Source organism: Anomaloglossus baeobatrachus, chromosome 11 (assembly GCF_048569485.1).
Source record: "Anomaloglossus baeobatrachus isolate aAnoBae1 chromosome 11, aAnoBae1.hap1, whole genome shotgun sequence".
In the NCBI taxonomy this organism is placed as follows: domain Eukaryota; kingdom Metazoa; phylum Chordata; class Amphibia; order Anura; family Aromobatidae; genus Anomaloglossus; species Anomaloglossus baeobatrachus.
Genome location: NC_134363.1, coordinates 155,462,743 through 155,481,201, shown reverse-complemented (window position 1 = coordinate 155,481,201; position 18,459 = coordinate 155,462,743). Strand labels below are relative to the sequence as shown.

Below are 18,459 nucleotides of genomic sequence, written 5' to 3'. Positions count from 1 at the left end.
CATTAAGCAATTGTTATTGCATTGATAAGATTATAACGTGTTATAGACGCCGATGTCTTTTCCCACATCCAAAAATGAAGAGAAAATAGAAATGATTATCGTGTGCAATCCAGAAAATTCCAACACTTTTCCTCTAAATTTTAACCGTGTATTGTCTGACACACCTGAACAGATGTGGAGAGGAGAATTAGGCTGGGTTCCTGCTCCGTACTAACTATATCTCTGTGCCCCTTCTCAGATGCTCAGGAGAAGGGGCAGAATTTTTGGATTTTCAATCTACAACATGTCTGGTGTGTTATGGATTTTCATCATGAGTATAGATATGACTTTCTGATAACTAGCATCAAATAGGTCTTCCCACCTTACTTATCTGTCATGTGGTGTTTGGTGTTGCACTCGCTGGGTGTCATGGCGGTGTCGGACTCTGTTCACACTGCAGAATCCACAAACAACCTGGGTTCCGTGAGTTGCACAGCTTGTCATGGGCGTCGGCTGTTTCTGGCTTCACTGCATCCCAGTACAGCAGGAGTTTATTTCTGCAGGCTTGTGATCATTTGCTGGAAGCTCAAGCTGCTGATTACCATCCTCAGCTGCCCTCACCCTTTGGCCGGAGTCTCACATTGCATCACTTGGCACGGCCACACTCTCTCCTGACATGAGCTGCAGCTGAGGTGCTCCTGTCCAGTGAGTGTGCGGCTGTGCCGGGTTATGTGAAGCGAGAATCGCACGAGTTACACGCTATGCACTTGCAAGTGTGACTTTGGCCTTTATAAGGTTCTGGTTTCTGGGGCTGAGTGCCGGATATAGCTTCTACTACCTCGGTTCCTGTGGTTATCCAGTTCTATGGTGATCTACAAGTTGTGGTTCTGCATGGTGTGTGAGTTCTCCAGTTGTGCATTTATTTCCTACTGCCCAGTTCACATACTGTCCTTCCTTTGTGTTTGTGTGCAGTAGTTTTTGTTTACCCTTTTCTGTGCCTACTTGTTGGGTTTTCGTTACTGGACTTCTTGCCCTCTCCATGGGTGGGGGGTGGGAGTAGTGTCAGGGCTCGGACAGGAGACAGGGTCACGCTGGGGGCTTGAGACAGGGTCACGCTGGGGGCTTGAACCTGGCTACCATAGAGCCTACTTTCGAGATAAGGGGCAGCGCAGGTGCCTCAGTCTTAGGGTCAGCCTAGGAATCCCTTTTTCATCGGTATATGCCCCGTGACAACATCGTTCACTCATCATACATACCTAAAAAAAAAAGAACAGACACATCTGCTTTCTGTCTGTCTGTCTGTCTGTCTGTCTGTCTATCTATCTATCTATCTATCTATCCATCCATTCATCGTTTATATTTTTCCTCTCTATGCTTTTGCAGAGGCCTAAATCTTTATAGAACAATAAAAGAGGGAGAGCCAGCACTGCTTGAGAATGGCATGCAACAAATAAAAAGTGTAAATTCACAAATTATTCCAACTTTACTATAATGCAAAATGAGATTTTTAGCAAACAATGGATCATTTTTTTGAGCCACCCCTGCCAGCCCTAATTTTGGTGGCTGTTCACATCTCAATAGCGGGGTCCTACTCTATATTTTATCTTTTCAGTGTGCCATGCGGCCTCCTAATTAAATTAAGAGCAGAACCATATTGAAGCAACACATATACCTGTAACATTTCAGAACCGCTTCCATGTTACAAAGACAGGCAGCTGCGAATAAAGGCAACCAGGTCCCAGCATGTGCAGCAGATGCCACACACACCAGGACAATTATAACAGTTTTCATAAATGGGGGGGAGTCAAAGTCAACCATATTAAAACCTAATGTTCAAATACAATAGGCCCCCAATCTTGCCAAGTAAAAAACATACTCCTCAAACATGATGAAACAATGTGGTGCACACAATGGAGTTTAATGCTTGCTTTATTAGAAAAAAGATCACAACAATCACCAACGCAATAGTGTAAACATACTGACGTAAAAAGGCTAAAAGAAGTAACCTTGCTGTATAGGGATCCAGGTATAACAATAATATGGCCCACGTATGGATTTCTCTCTAGGGTGGTAGATGGAACTTAGTTCACACCAATACAAACCATACCCATCGTGTGTGGGACAAAGGCATAATCCCCCACAAGTCTAGACATAATGGTGAAGTAGCATCAGTGGCATAAGTATAAACCGTGACAGGTAATGACCCCTATAACGGACGGGTAAACCATACATACCAGATTAGTCTGACAGGTGGGAGGTATACCAAGGATCACAGGCCCGACGCGCGTTTCGGCACACCTTTCTCAAGGGCCGTTGCACGTTGTCTGTGGACCGCCAAGTATGACCCTTAAATACCCCAGTTGAACCGCCTCCGCCCGCCCTCCTGCTGCGCAATAATCGCGCTTACCACATTGTTTCAACACACCAGGACAATGTGAGAACTGGCCATCACAGTGCCCGACCAGCAGCCATGAATGAAGGCGGAGCAGGCCCAAGTAAATGATGCTTAATTAAGTGCTTAGGTGCTTAACCTCCTGCTCTCTGGCCTCCCTTCCAACACTCTTGCACCCCTCCAATCTATCCTAAACTCTGCGGCCCGCTTAATCCACTCTCCCCTCGCTACTCCCCAGCCTCGCCACTCTGCCAATCCCTTCACTGGCTTCCCATCACCCAACGACTCCAGTTCAAAACATTAACCATGACATACAAAGCCATGCACAACCTGTCTCCTCCCTACATCTGTGACCTTGTCTCCCGGTACCTACCTGCACGCAACCTCAGATCCTCACAAGATCTCCTTCTCTGCTCCTCTCTTATCTCCTCTTCCCACAATCGCATACAAGATTTCTCACGTGCATCCCCCATACTCTGGAACGCTCTACCTCAGCACATCAGACTCTCCACTACCGTGGAAAGCTTCAAGAGGAACCTCAAGACCCACCTCTTCCAACAAGCCTACAACCTACAATAGCCCTCAGTCCAGTACACCACTGCGCAACCAGCTCTGTCCTCACCTATTGTACCATCACCCATTCCCTGTAGACTGTGAGCCCTCGCGGGCAGGGCCCTCTCTCCTCCTATACCAGTCTGTCTTGTACTGTTAATGATTGTTGTACATATACGCTCTCTCACTTGTAAAGCGCCATGGAATAAATGGCGCTATAATAATAATAATAAATAATAATAATAATAATTAACAATGCCTGTGGAAAAGGGGGAGGTGGCTGAATGTGAACAGCCACCAAAATTAGGGGTGGCTCAAATAATTGATCAAGTTGTTTGCTAAACATCTCATTTTGCATTATAGTACAGTTGGAATAATTTGTGAATTTACACTTTTTATTTGTTGCATGCCATTCTTAGGCAGTGTTGGCTCTCCCTCTTTTAGCGTTAAATCTTCATAGAGGTTTCCTTTCCTTATCTTCTATTTTTACATTATAAGTTATACTTAATGTATATTCTGCCCAGATTACTCTCCCACATGTCTAAGAACCATCTATTATTTTTTAAAATTTGTTACTAATTTTCGTGCAATGTATATAAATTCCGATATCCTCCACGTTGAATGCCGAGGTTTCTCCTTGTAGACGCTCCTCACCCTGTGAAGCTCGTGACTGACGTCTTCCTTTTTTAGCATTTATGTTTTGCTTCTCCTAGAATATCCCAAAATCTCAATAAATGATGAAGACGACTCTGTTCCTCCCCCAAACAAAAGAGCGGAGATGGGCCAAGCGTCCTTTGAAGGTGTCGTGTTTGCTCCACCGCCTGCCCGATTCCTGCATCTACTGGAAAGTAACGACAAGGTAAGGAATATTTAGGAAATCGTCTGCGTCTTTTATGATAATTCTCGGAAAGCAAAACTCTGCCGAATTGGATCTCAGTCTTTGTGTCGCCAATGTGTAGCGCTCACAATTATTTCTAGCCCCCTCCCCGGCCTTGTATCAGAAAGCATGTGTCTTCACTGGAGGAAAAAGGAATTCTGCTTTGAAGGAGGTCTGTGTGAAACAACATGCTTGTTTTTTTTGTCCTGTTACCTACAAAGGATTATTCAGATAATAAACAGGAGACACATCACCGCGGCGGATGGCAGGTGTCAAAAAAAAGATAATTGACTGAACGAGTACAAAAGAAAAAGTCACTATTTCTGCTGCTTTGTATAACAGCAAAAAGGCGCATTTCACAATCAGAGAGTCGTAGAGAAAAGAAGAACGGAAGGAAAATAATCTGTTCTGTAGAAGAGGAGGTAATTGACAATGATCTAGAATATTATGGCTCTTTCAGAAGTCCGTTCTTATCTCGGAAATGTAAAAAAACTGAGTAATTTCCAACAGTGTGCCGGATCAGCATCAGATTAGTGTGTCTGTTTTTACCTTGTTTTTCATCAATTTATGCAAAAAAAAAGAAGTGATGAAAGTTTTTCAAGCTTCTTCTGACAATCAGTGTAAATCGGACTGAACTAGAAGGTCACCCGTGTGCTATCGGCATTTTCCACGGACCCATAGACTTGCATTGGTGAATTTAATCAACAATTCAAATAAAAAACACATTTATTCTTGGGTTTTGTTTTTTTTTATTTTACAAAAACAGTGAAAAGAGATCAATCAACAAAATCTGGGACACATGGGCATTACTTATATGCAGATTTGGTATTAAACTTTGCGAAGGACGTATAAATCAAGCCGCATACAAGGTTATTCTGGAAAAATAGTTGCTTCCTTCTGCTCAGGCAATGTTCCCCAACTCTGAGGACTGGATTTTCTAGCAGAACAATGCGCCATGCCACACAGCTAGGTATATCAATGTGTGAACGAAGGACCACCACATCAAAACCCTGTCATGGCCAGCCCAATTTCCAAACCTGAATCCCATTGAAAACCTCCGGAATGTAATCAAGAGGAAGATGGATGGTCAAAAGCCATCAAACAAAGAAGAGCTGCTTACATTTTATGTGTGCAGCACTGGTAATTTTAAAAAATAACTTTTAATAAATAGTATTAAAATATTAGGAAAATCCAGACAGACAAACACAAGGTAATTAACACAACGTACAAATGGATGAGTATAAGAAGTGGACTCTCAGGAGTTATCAATTTTTACATTCCCTATGGTTCAATCATAATCATCCAAATGAATAAAGTGACATTGTGCAAGGTCCGTTAACCTCCCAAAAATTGCACTTTCGACCTATGAGTATTACTCTTTGTATAAAGTGGTTAAGTGCAAATTAATAAATAACCCCAAGTCTTAAAGACATTAATTGCAGTCGGGGGGGGGGGGGGGGGAGGTACGGTTTTAGTGACAATAATGCTCAAAAATATAATTATTGCATTCAATGGCGACAGTGGGATATATGCTCACCGTCCACCCCACTGCTACACCAATGATACAGGCGTTACCTTGCAAGATTCGGGGGGGGTGACTCACAAAACACCACACATTTCCCCTAAGGTAACACCAGTAGCTCAACGTCCTCCTTCCCGACGCGTTTCCTCAGAGCGATTCATCAGGGGAGAGGGATGCTATAGTATCAGAGGCATGCTGAGCAGAAAATGAAAACCAAGTGATGACTTAAATAATGTGTCATACCGCCCACTATGTTAATTATGCGGCACCTGTTCAATCAAATGGGCTGGTTTATACAACCCAATTATGTCTGTGCCTCCTATCAATTACGAGGGGTGGGATTGACACCATGACAAATACACTGTGTTCCCTTTTACAAGGCGTACGGTTACCAATATTCCACTCAAACGCTGTGCGGTACAATTGAGCCTTCACTATATCCCACTTGACATGAGTGAGGCCGATTGTGTGACAGAGAAAAGGGGCATGTTTGCATAACACGTGGGTAAAGACACACCACCCGATCATGTGACCGGAGCACAACATCATTACATCACCCGGTCCGCCGCTCATCACAGCGTAACTAAGTGACGTCCTGCTGCTGTGTGGCGTGCGGATAGAGAAGTCCCCACCGGTCGTGCAGACAGAATGCCCTAGCGCGTCATCACAAGGAAAACACCAGGCACTGCACCAAAAGCAATGCCGATGACCCACACTTACGATATGCATGTGGGGGCGTTACTGGCGGTCACATGACCTGCAAAACCGGCGCGTCATCAACACATGACCTGAAGCGTAACTGCTTCATGGCAACCAGCGCTAATCCCCTGGAAACCCAAGGCCAATGCATGCTGGTAGCGAGGATATAACAGGGCGAATAGCCCCGCATCGCCCCCAGTAACATTCAACGCTATTATTAAGTCAGCGTACTTACGCTATTAGTAGAATTAATATATATGGGGGACACAGCTTATTAAATAGTAGATGTAGTCTCACATCCCAGTCGGGATTGAAATGATAGGACGGTAACCAACCGTCTAACCATCTGTTCCAATATGGTAACAGAGTAATTTATTTGGTATTTTAGGCAGGTTCGGACAAGGGTTGGTGTCAAAAATGGACAGTCAAAGCAAAAGAGACACATCCAAATTAGGTGGTCTGTCAGGCAATAGGACAAACGATAAGCGATCTGGCGGTCGACTAAAAAGAGGGGGGGGCAAGGGGGAAGGGGGCGGGAAATATAGAAAACCTTCTATCCCTTCCTACACCCTGATATTCAATCTACCTGGCCGCGGAGGTTGGCACCCTACCATCACATCATGGCGCCCCCACTCATCGTCATCTCACCCTGAAAGGCCCTATGTCACCCTATTAAAGAAAACACCCATAGGTGAGGGTTTCATTTAGGCCTAAGGGAGTCTGAGTTTTAAGGGTGTAGATCCAGTAGGCCTCCCTTTGTAGAAGGCGCCTGTCCCAATTCCCGCCCCGGACTGGTGGTGTAAGGATTCAATGCCCATAAAGGTTAATCCTTTCATGTTACCTCCATGTATGGAGTTAACATGTCTTGAGAGGGGGGTGTCCTTTTTATTAATGATGTCCCGTAGGTGTTCCCCCACTCTACGTCTCAGTTCACGTTTCATTTTGCCTACATACTCAATGGAACAAGAGCATGTGGCCTTATAGATCACTCCGGTGGTCCGACAATTAATAAATGATCTAATTTGGATAGTCTTTTTTGTGTTAGTGCTCACAAATTCCTTGCCGGTAAGAATTGCAGGGCAAGCCACATAGCCACTACATCTAAAAGACCCTGTGGTTTTTGAAGTGAGCCAGGTGGTGTTTTTTGGTGGATCAAAGTGGCTGTGGACCTGTCTATCCTGCAGAGATCTGTTCCGGCGGTAAGTACAATTAGGGATAGCCGCCAACCAGATCGCCGATATCAGAGTCCATTTGAAGGACAGACCAGTGTTTTTTCAGAATCTTAAAGAGAGCCTGGGAACCATTACCGAAAGTAGTGATGAAAAGGAACTGTGTTTCATCAGTTTTTTGAGGGGAGGGGACCAATAGACTTGTTCTGTCCCTTCTACTTGCTTCCTGATAAGCCTTCCTCATAATACTGTCAGGGTATCCCCTTTCTCTAAAGCGCCTCCGCAGTTCCGCTGATTGCTCCCTGAAGTCTCCATCAGTGGAACAATTACGTCTCAGCCTGAGGTACTGGCCTTTCGGAATGCCACGTTTCAAGGGAACAGGATAGTTGCTCTCCCATCGTAGGAGTGAGTTCGTGGCAGTTGGTTTCCTATACGTCTTAGGCGGGCTTTGCACACTGCGACATCGCAGGTGCGATGTCGGTGGGGTCAAATTGAAAATGACGCACTTCCGGCATCGCATGCGACATCGCAGTGTGTAAAGCCTAGATGATACGATTAACGAGCGCAAAAGCGTCGTAATCGTATCATCGGTACAGCGTCGGCGTAATCCATGATTACGCTGACGCGATGGTCCGATGTTGTTCCTCGCTCCTGCGGCAGCACACATCGCTGTGTGTGAAGCCGCAGGAGCGAGGAACGTCTCCTACCGGCCTCACTGCGGCTTCCGTAGGATATGCGGAAGGAAAGAGATGGGCAGGATGTTTACATCCTGCTCATCTCCGCCCCTCCGCTCCGATTGGCCGCCTGCCGTGTGACGTCACAGTGACGCCGCACGACCCGCCCCCTTAACAAGGAGGCGGGCCGCCGGCCACAGGGACGTCGCACGGCAGGTGAGTGTGTGTGTGAAGCTGGCGTAGCGATAATTTTCGCTACGCCAGCTATCACCACATATCGCTGCTGCGACGGGGGCGGGCACTATCGCACTCGGCATCGCAGCATCGGCCTGTGATGTCGCAGTGTGCAAAGTGCCCCTTAGTGGAAATGCCACCAGTTTCATCCCTAGATAGGAGGACGTCAAATTGGTAATAATACTATCACTGCTTACATTTTAGCACCAGGAGTGGCATAAGGTCACCCAAAAGCAGTGTTAAAGACTGATGGAAAGCAGCCAAGACGCATGAAAGCTGGGATTAAACATCATGGTTATTCCACAAAATACTGATTTCTGATCTCTTCCTGAGATAAAACATTATTAGTATTGTTGTGTCTAAATGATTATGAACTTGTTTTCTTTGCATTATTTGAGGTCTGAAAGCACTGTGCATTGTTTTGTTATTTTGACTATTTCTCATTTTCAGAAAATACAAAATGTATTACTTGGAAATTCGGAAACGTCAGTAGTTTATAGAATAAAAGAACAATTTACATTTTACTCTAAAATATACCTATAAAAAGAAAAATCAGAAAAACTGAAAACTTTGCAGTGGGCTCTTAATTTGTGCCAAAGCAGTAATATATACTGTGTGTGTATATATATATATATATATATATATATATATATATATATACAGTATATGTATGTATCTACTGGTGCCTAAATCATAGGACACTTGTGACATTGCCACTGTCTTTCAAAGTTTCTGGAGATTAGGAGATTACATGAGAAACAATTCTGGAGTAAACCGAGCGTTACTTGACGTGACAGAATCGTCGGTGATACACTTGATGCGTTCATTGAATTTCAGCTATCATCCCTACCGTACGTCGCTTTCAATCATAGCCGTGTTATCTCAGTCTGATACAGATTTGCGCTCTCATGAATCTTAAGTAACGCTTCCTCGGCCTCCTGATCTGTCAGCCACAACTAAGAACATCACAGGTGGCTTAGAAGACGCGGACAGGTTCATAGGTGATCGTACCGAAACGCTCCAGAAACTTGGAACCGAATATAGCGGAGCGTTCATCAGCTGCAAAGTGTAGAGGTGACCGCAGGTCTGGAGATGTTCTTATATTACGTTGGCTTTCATATCGATGAGTGGAGGTTTTTCTATACTTACCAAACGACTTTTACAACTCTTAGGCTGGGGCCACAAGGGGACTACTGCGATCCCCTTGCATGACACTCGGCTCATGCTGGCAGTACAGCAGAGCCGAGTGTCATGCGTGTGTCCTTGCAACTGAGGTCCGTTCGTGGGAGCAGACCTCAGCTGCGGGGGGCGGGCCGGCACTCAGGAGGGGTGGGAGGGATTTCTCTCCCTCTCTCCTGCATAGCCGGCTATTGCCATTCTCGCACTGCACTAGCGGTACACCGGTGTACCGCGAGTGCAGTGCGATTTTTCTCTCGCCCCATTCACTTGAATGGGTGCCAGAGAAAGAGTCTCGCATTACAGTCGCAGCATGCTGCGATTGTTTTCTCGGTCCGATTAGGGCTGAGAAAATAATCGCTCATGTGCGCTCACACACAGGCTAGAATTGGTCCGAGGGGAATGCGATGTATTATAGCACTCCACTCGCACTGTTTTTCTCGCCGTGTGGCTTAGGCCTTAATGTCATAAGGACCTTGTTCCCATCTCCCAATGTAAATTAGATTTTTTTTCGGATGCAGAAGTGATCAAATTTGTATAACCTCATGTTAGCTGAAAGATCCAGGTAGTATTGTAATATGATGCCTATTCTGTACCGCTTTGTGCCTCCAATTTCATATGGAGGCTTCTTCCCAATGATTCGGAATCCGCGCTTCTATGCAGATATTCACCCTAGTACAATTACATCTAGAAAAGAATAAAGTCCCACCCGAGGACACAATTTAGCAGCACATTGCATGTCGGTGGGTTCGTGATATGGGACCATAGTGCTCCCTGCTTGTTTCCACGTAAGCTTTGCTGTCTGCACGAAGGCTAAGCGGACCTGCAGAATTCATCTTTTTTCCCATGCCTACTCCACTGATATTTAAGGTGTTTTCTGGCTTGACTTATTTTATGAAGTAGTCATCTTTCTAATCCATCAATGCTATTCGAACTCAACAAGACTAGGGTTTTGTACGCCGGCCTTGATCCAGAGTCCGCTGGAGTCATATGTTCTAACTTAGAAGCATGAACCTCCTGATGAATTTTCGAGCAAATTTCAACTCTCATATATCAGGATAGACTGCACTACATTTCTGTCTTCATTTCACTTTTGTGGTCAAGTTTGTTCATGCTCCTTCTTGCTAAGCGCCATCCTTTTTTCATGAAGTGGCAGAGCAGGGGAAAAAATGACAAATGTTACACAAAGTTTGCAACATTTCATACAGTTTTATACCAGATTTCAAGTGCAAACTGTTTGTTTAATTGGCCCTATGAGTTTCAGTATCATTTTTTTCAAGATCTTACTTGGTAGTGCTCACTCATCACTAGTTACGAGTTCCGTACATGGTAGTGCTCACTGCTCGCTCATTACTAGTTACGATTACCGAGCACAGGAACATGGTAGTGCTCGCTCATCACTAGTTACCAGTACTGAGCACCCGAGCATCGTAGTGCCCGCTCATCACTAATTACGAGTACTGAGCACCCGAGCATGGTAGTGCTCGCTCATCACTAGTTACGAGTACCGAGCACCCGAGCATGGTAGTGCCCGCTCATCACTAGTTACGAGTATCGAGCACCCGAGCATGGTAGTGCCCGCTCATCACTAGTTACAAGTACTGAGCACCCGAGCATGGTAATGCCCACTCATCACAAGTTACAAGTACCGATCACCCAAGCATGGTAGTGCTCGCTGATCACTAGTTACGAGCACTGAGCACCCGAGCATGGTAGTGCTTACTCATCACTAGTCATCTCCTATGTCAGTAATGGGAAAATCTGTAGTCATTGATGTCATGGTGGAATATGGGGGGTTGTGTATAATTTTGTGTAGTTTCATATTTTAGGCGTGGTGCTCTGTCCATTCTGTATACATTGTCCTGTTAAGTTAGGTTAATCACCCCCTGTCAGGCTTTTGTCCCTAAGTTTGGGGGAGGGGAACCTGGGATCCACTTAAACGCTCTGCTTACCTGGGAGATTATTGAGTCTGGCTGAGAAGGGCAAGAGACAAGCAGGAAGATTGATCCTCTGGGGGAGAAGCTGCAGCTACAGGCAGCACCCCAGAGAGCCATTGAGAAACCCCGATTTCCCTGGAAAAGGACTTCTGGAGAATTGTAACTAATCCCCAGGACATTTATCCCATTACTGGACTACTTTACCCTCTGTGTGGTGGATTATTTTATAGACTTTCTGATTTGCTTGGAATAAATGTTCTTTTGATTATTCAATCATCTCTCGCTCTGTTGATTGTGGGAGTGAGTACAGAAACTGGACCGTATCCAGTCTACAGGAGAGAGCCAGAGATCTGGGCCTGCACTACCAGGGACTGACTAAAGAGGCCTTAATTGATTTACTAGTCGGTGTGAGCCAGACCCCCTCCTCCCAGATGTCTGACAGACAAGCGCTGGAAACGGGAATCCCTGCCCCAAAAAGCCAGTGGTTGGTGTGGTTCGAAGAAGAGATGGTGGTTCTGGGCCCAGGTGTATTTCAGGACTATAAGGAGGAGGCTGCTCGCCGAGCACAGCAGAGACAAGAAGCAATGGAGTCCGGCAGAGGGAGTAATATGAGTTGGAGTGTAAACCCAGCGATCCGGGAGCCTGTACGGATTACCTGGACGGACTTCGGAGTAGTTGATGGGTTCTTCAAGGACTTTGAGCAGCAGTGTGCCATGATGGAGGTGCCCCACTCTGGCTGGATGCGTTTGTTAGTGGGACTCCTGAAGCCTGGCAAAAGGTTATCGAATCATTGACTCACAGCAGAACCGGGATTACAACATTGTAAAGCGGACAATCCTGGGTTACCATGCTATCACCCCAGACTTACATAGAGCACAGTTCCAAAACCTTCCATGCACCACAGAGGGATCGTTTAGGATGTATGCCCATAAGATGTCCCAGGCATGTCGGAGATGGCTAGAAGTAGAAAATACCTTCACTGTGGAAGATGTTCTACAGGTACTTCTTATAGAACAATTTCTTTACAAGTGCCCCTCATAAATACGGGAATGGGTCAGAGAGTGCACGCCGTGCACCTTGGATAGAACTGCAGCCCTGGCCGATGAGGCTCTTACTATCCGATCGCAATGGAGGAGGCTTCTGGGAAATAAGCCACAACCTGCTCCTGTGCCCTGGACCTCTCCAGTTATATCTGCACCTCCATGTAGCTGCAGGCCGATGACAACCACGGCTCACAATCCTGGGCTCCAACAGTTCCGACCACGCCCTGTGGGAATCTCAGGGAGGATATCTTATGGATGCGGGAAACCTGGGCACCTGCAATCCAGTTGTCCTGCAAGTACTCGGAGGGACCCCCACGCTCCTCCACCTCGTCCGGTACATTTGGTGCATTATATCCCGCCTGAGGAAGAGGTACAACCACGTCCACTGGAGTGTACTGCTGACCCCTGCACCGTAGACGCCCCTGTTGGAGTGTATGGCCTGCGGCCTTTGTCACCAGGTTCTCCTACTGCCTTCTCCAGAATGCACATTGGAAAGAGTACAACACAGAGGAGATGTTATCAATGTGGGCAGCCTGGGCATTTGCAAAACACTTGCCCTCTTGGTCGATTGAGGAATGACCTTGCACCTGTTCATTCTCGATAGCCAAATACAATGAGAGAAGAGTTCTCACCCCTTCAAGTTGACTTGCCTAATGTCTCAGACACTCGTGGTCGACCACTAGGAGTTTATGGGGTGCGAGGCACGGCCCCGAGTTCCCCTTACCATCAAAGTAAGCACTTACAAGAGGTTGTGCTGGATTGACAGAGAGTCATTGGATTTTCTCACAATAGCTGATCCCCAGGTGGTTCAGCCAGAGGCGATACATCATGGACCAGGGATTGTTATTCAATTGGCTGGAGAACAAAGGAGGAATATCCCAAAGGTGATTGTAGATCTGGACTTTGGCTTTGGGGTCAAGCAATGCATGGTTGGGATGATGAGGGCCTGCCTGCAGTTGTTCTCCTAGGAAACACAGTTTGAGTGAAGGAGGACACAAAGGGAAGCTTGTCCTTACAGCACTACTGCTGTACAAGGGACTATCCACAGCTAAGCAACATGGACTTAAGTGAGGTGGCCAGAGATCTTTGTAGACCTCATGGCGCACTCAATTATTAAGAAGGAGGCAGAGGTTGCCATGGTGGAATATGGGGGGTTGTGTATAATTTTGTGTAGGTTCATATTTTAGGCGTTGTGCTTTGTCCATTCTGTTTACATTGTCCTGTTAAGTTAGGTTAATAACCCCTTGCCAGGCTTTTGTCCCTAAGTCTGGGGGAGGGGGACCTGGAACCCACTTAAACTCTCTGCTTACCTGGGAGATTATTGAGTCTGGCTTGGAAGGGCAATAGACAAGCAGGAAAATTGATCCTCTGGGGGAGAAGCTGTGGCTACAGGCAGCACCCCAGAGAGCCATTGAGAAACCCCGATTTCCCTGGAAAAGGACTTCTGGAGAATTGTAACTAATCCCCGGGACATTTATCCCATTACTGGACTACTTTACCCTCTGTGTGGTGGATTATTTTTATAGACTTTCTGATTTGCTTGGAATAAATGTTCTTTTGATTATTCAATCATCTCTCGCTCTGTTGATTGTGGGAGTGAGTAGAGAAACTGGACCGTATCCAGTCTACAGGAGAGAGCCAGAGATCTGGGCCTGCACTACCAGGGACTGACTAAAGAGGCCTTAATTGATTTACTAGTGGGTGTGAGCCAGACCCCCTCCTCCCAGATGTCTGACAGACAAGCGCTGGAAACGGGAATCCCTGCCCCAAAAAGCCAGTGGTTGGTGTGGTTCGAAGAAGAGATGGTGGTTCTGGGCCCAGGTGTATTTCAGGACTATATACAGGCAGCACCCCAGAAAACCGTTGAGAAACCCTGATTTCTCTGGAAAAGGACTGCTGGAGAATTGTGACTGATCCCCAAGACATTTATCCTATTACTGGACTACTTTACCCTCTGTGTGGTGGATTATTTTATGGACTTTCTGATTTGCTTGGAATAAATGTTCTTTGGATTGCTTAATCATCTCTCGCTCTGTTGATTGTGGGATATCGGAGAAGGACCCCGTGACAACTGAAGACATATTTTGTCTGTGAAATGAGAATTTTTAACATGAAAAATCAATCTTGACAGATAAAGAAGCGGATTTCAGTAATAAGACATATTACAAAGTTTATTATGTTAACATGTATTATTGATTTTTAAAAAAAGAAAATTAAACGATGGATACTCTTTGAGGTCAGAAAAGAGGGTAGAAAGTGAGAGATTCACATCGGCATTGTATTCGAGTAACATGCACAAAATTAATTAACAGGGAGACACATTCTAATAAATTTGCCCAAATCTGTGCCAATAATGTGTCATCTTCTGTCTTTAATTTTAATACATTTCCTTTAAACAGGGCGACCCGGCCTTCTGCCTTGCAATCATTTCCACATTGGTAACTTTTTGCGCAGTTTTTGCAGACCCAACAATGCGCAAGTATTTTTGGCCGAGTTTACACCAAAATAGTTGTGCAAATACAATGTTAAATATGTGCGAAAATATATAAGCATGTCCTACGGCCTTTCATCTATCTGTCTTGTGTGCATATTTCTTTACATTTCAGCCTAGAAAAAAAACAAGTGGAAAACTGACTGGTGAAAAAACTGAGAAAATGACAGTCTCACAGGAGAAGATTGAAGACAGCAGGTAGGTGTGAATCAGTATTTCTGTATCTCAGCTGGATCTGCTTCCCCTCTTATGTTGTGCATGCTTTCCCTGAAGCAAGACAGACTTCTCGCAGAGTCTTCTATTCTGGGAAATAACGGCACGTCCTTCCCCCAAACCAATCAGTGCTCCCCCTGCACATCGCAGTAGGAATCCTACCGGCATGCAAAGGGTGAATTCCTCGGCTGAGCCGCCGGTGCCTCTAATTATCTTCTTATTATGACTGCTTATATCATATATATATATTATAATATTTGTGCAGAAATGTAAAAACATTTCCAGCGGAAAGGTTGTCAATGTATAAAAAAAATATATCAATTATGACATCATTTGTCCCCAAAATGTCAAAAAACAAGGGGCGACGGTAATCCATAGAGTCGTCCTCGGTGTGGCAGCTATAGAACAAGAGTCCTCCAGTTCACCAAGACGTGGCAAATCTTATTTACAGAGCGAGGGTATTTTTCAAGACGAATACCTGTCAGGATAAGTTTTTTTTTCTTGAAGCCCTTTTTTCAGAATTTTTTTTATTGTTTCCAACCATAAAATACAATAATTTCTTAAGAGAAAAAAGGGAAACTTACATTTTACATATTGAATAAAATAAAAGAAACCAATATAGGTGTAATAAGTCGTACAACAAATGGTGTACTATTTAAATTAATTACTTAAGATAAATAAATAAATTGTGCCTAAACACCAACAGTCACGGAGTTGCCACCTACCTGCCTGTTGTTGTGCTGACACCGTTCACCACCGGCAGAGACCACTCTTGTTGGGTTCGTCAACACAGCGGTGGAATCTTTTCCACTCTGCTCTATAGATGGGGTGCGACAGTCGATGTCATTCTTATTGACAGCTAGGTCCCCGCTGCTGACATCCGCTTTTGTGACGCCCCTGGACTAGTCAGGGCGTCACAGAGGACTGCACACTCTTTACTCTTAGTGCAGGACTCAACCCCACTTGGTCCTGGGTTCCTAACTTGCAGCATTGCCTCCATCAGCATCCAAAAATCCCAATCACACTTCCCACCACACCGTGTCAGACACACCAGTGGGCTGCTAAGCTGGAATAGGGCCGCCCACCTAGGGGTCAGGAAGACTGGTGGGAGGTGATAAGGTAGTCTAGAGTAGCCCTCGAGCAGTGAGGAGCTATTGGGAGCGTGTGGCTCCCTGGGTAGTTAATGGTTGGGTTGCAGACGATGGTCTGGGCCCGGAGGAGTCGGAGACCGGGGCACGGGATATTGGGATTGGGTGCTTAGACTAGTTTTGGAGGACAGTCAGCAGCAAGTACACTATCCGGTCTGGGACCGAAAGCATGGCGGGGTACTGGACCCTAGGTCAGGGAGAAGCTTCAAGCAACGCGGCAATTAACCTGCGGAGGATAGGGCCTTTATGGACTGTCCCCACGAAGCTCAGAGATCGGGGGCACTAGCGCAAGAGGGGGATAGGGCTCTCCAACCAAAGCAGCCCACTGAAATCCCAAGTGTGAGCTCCTGAGAGCACAGCTCCTTCACTCAAAAGGACAGCTTCAAGCTTACGGGCCACTTGGACACTACTAAAATTTGTGCACGGAGGCAGGCTCTGGACTATCAGTCAGTGCTGCAGGGAACGGATACCCGGATGAGCTCCCCCAAGAAAGCAGCGACACCCAGAGTCTTGGTTTACCACGTTGTTAGCGTCTGCTTTTGTGAGTACCTGCATTCCCCCTGCCCTCAGCGAGCCTGCGCTCTTTTGCAACCGCACCATCCAGAGTCCTGGGGCCTTCCCTACCAGTGGAGGGTAACATCATCTGCCTGCCCCCATCTCATCACCCTGGGTACTCCCACAGGCAGCGGCGGTACACCCTATTACCGCACACCACAGGTGGCGTCACGAACTATATCTCCTGTAAATAACCCCCCTTTTACGTTTAAGAGTGGCCCCAAGCCCCCGGGTCCGGAGAACCTCGAGCCACGAGTAATCACCCCCGGATCCGAGCGGTTCAACCGCTGCAGGGGCGGCACACCTCCACATTGCGGTCCGATTTTCGTTCACTGGTCCCATCGGGGCTTCCACCCAAACCCCCCACAAAATGGGTTTCGGACACATGCGCTTATGGGGTCACTGACTATAACAGTGCAGACGGAGTCACCGTGCTCTTTGTCGTGCACCATTTTCGGGAGTATACACTTTCTGGAGGCGGACACTCAGACGTCATATATAGACATATGGGTCTTCTACATGTGGGTGTTCACCTTCAATACTCATATACCACTGAAAACGGTGCACGAAAGAGTGCAAGCTGACTCTGTCTGCACCATTATAGTCAGTGGCCCCGTTGGTGCATATGTCCGAAACCTGTTTTGTGGGGGGTTTGGATCGAAGCCCCGACAGGACCATTGAATGGAGATCGGAACACAATATGAAAGCGGCCTAAGTGGCTCCCGCTGACCTTCATCAGAATAAGAACTGATTGCTGGATGTAGTAAGGGACCATGGAAAAAGCGATAACCATTGCATGGAGCGCGTCTTCCATCCCCTGCACTGTTTCCGGGGTCCTTTACTACATCCAGCAATCAGTTCTTATTCTGATGAAGGTCAGTGATATGTGACCGAAACGTTAAAAAATTGTTTTTATTTCTATCACAAATCCTAGTGTTATCACAATTTTGAGTGTCAAGGTTATTTTGTAACAATATATGAGCCGGACCCCTCCTCGAGCACCATACCTCAATTACAAGCGGAGTGACGTGGTTATTTTTCCAAGCACTGACTCTATGTGTGTAGGAAAATATTAAATGCACAATTAGAAGTTTATTTTTTTCTGGTGTTTTTTTTTTGTGACATTTACAGAGCCGTAGAGGAAACTTATCAAGTCTATTATATCTTTTTTTTTTTTTTGGCATCCAAAAGTCCCAAATTGTGCTGTACACCAGTCTGTACGAAATTTACAGCTTTTTGCATAAAATTTGTAGCTGTTTGCACAAAATTTACAGCTTTTTGTATAAAATTCGCTGTTTTTTATGCCACTCTTTCGAAAAGTGGATGAACCTAGTTATGCCCATAAACTGTAACAGAGGTTTCAAAATTATGACTTTGTAAAAAGTTACAAAAACGGTCACAATTCTTAGTCCGGTACGGGGTGTGGAGTAAAAAGTAAAAAATCAGTTCTAGAAAGAAATGTGATATCCAGAGATGCATTAAATTTATTTATCATTGTCTGACACTTGGAAAATTTTGCTGTAAGTAAAGGGTCAAGCAAAACTGACCCCAAATATGCCATCCACATCCATGTGCTGTGAAGTCTTTGCGTTCATTGCCTCTTTACTGTGATGCCATTGTGGATATTACTGCTTATTATGAATTGGTGTTTATTATCGATGTGATTTGACTTCACTGGGTGTAACTCACAAACTGTGACATTACTGTGTGCAATAACCTTTTCCTATGACTTCACAATTTACAATCCATGTGTCACATGGAGATTTTTACAGACTCGCTAACTGTCATGGCGGTGTCT

General features: G+C 45.5%; 1 protein-coding gene across 1 annotated transcript in view; it reads left to right on the top strand.

Moving 5' to 3' along the window:
- Positions 1 to 18,459, top strand: part of MORN1 (MORN repeat containing 1) — a 519,059-nt gene that overhangs the window by 313,453 nt on the left and 187,147 nt on the right. Inside the window, exons 11-12 of the mRNA XM_075329305.1 lie at positions 3,637 to 3,782; positions 14,861 to 14,943. Of these exons, the coding sequence (XP_075185420.1) occupies positions 3,637 to 3,782; positions 14,861 to 14,943 (229 nt within the window). The remainder of the gene's footprint in view (positions 1 to 3,636; positions 3,783 to 14,860; positions 14,944 to 18,459) is intronic.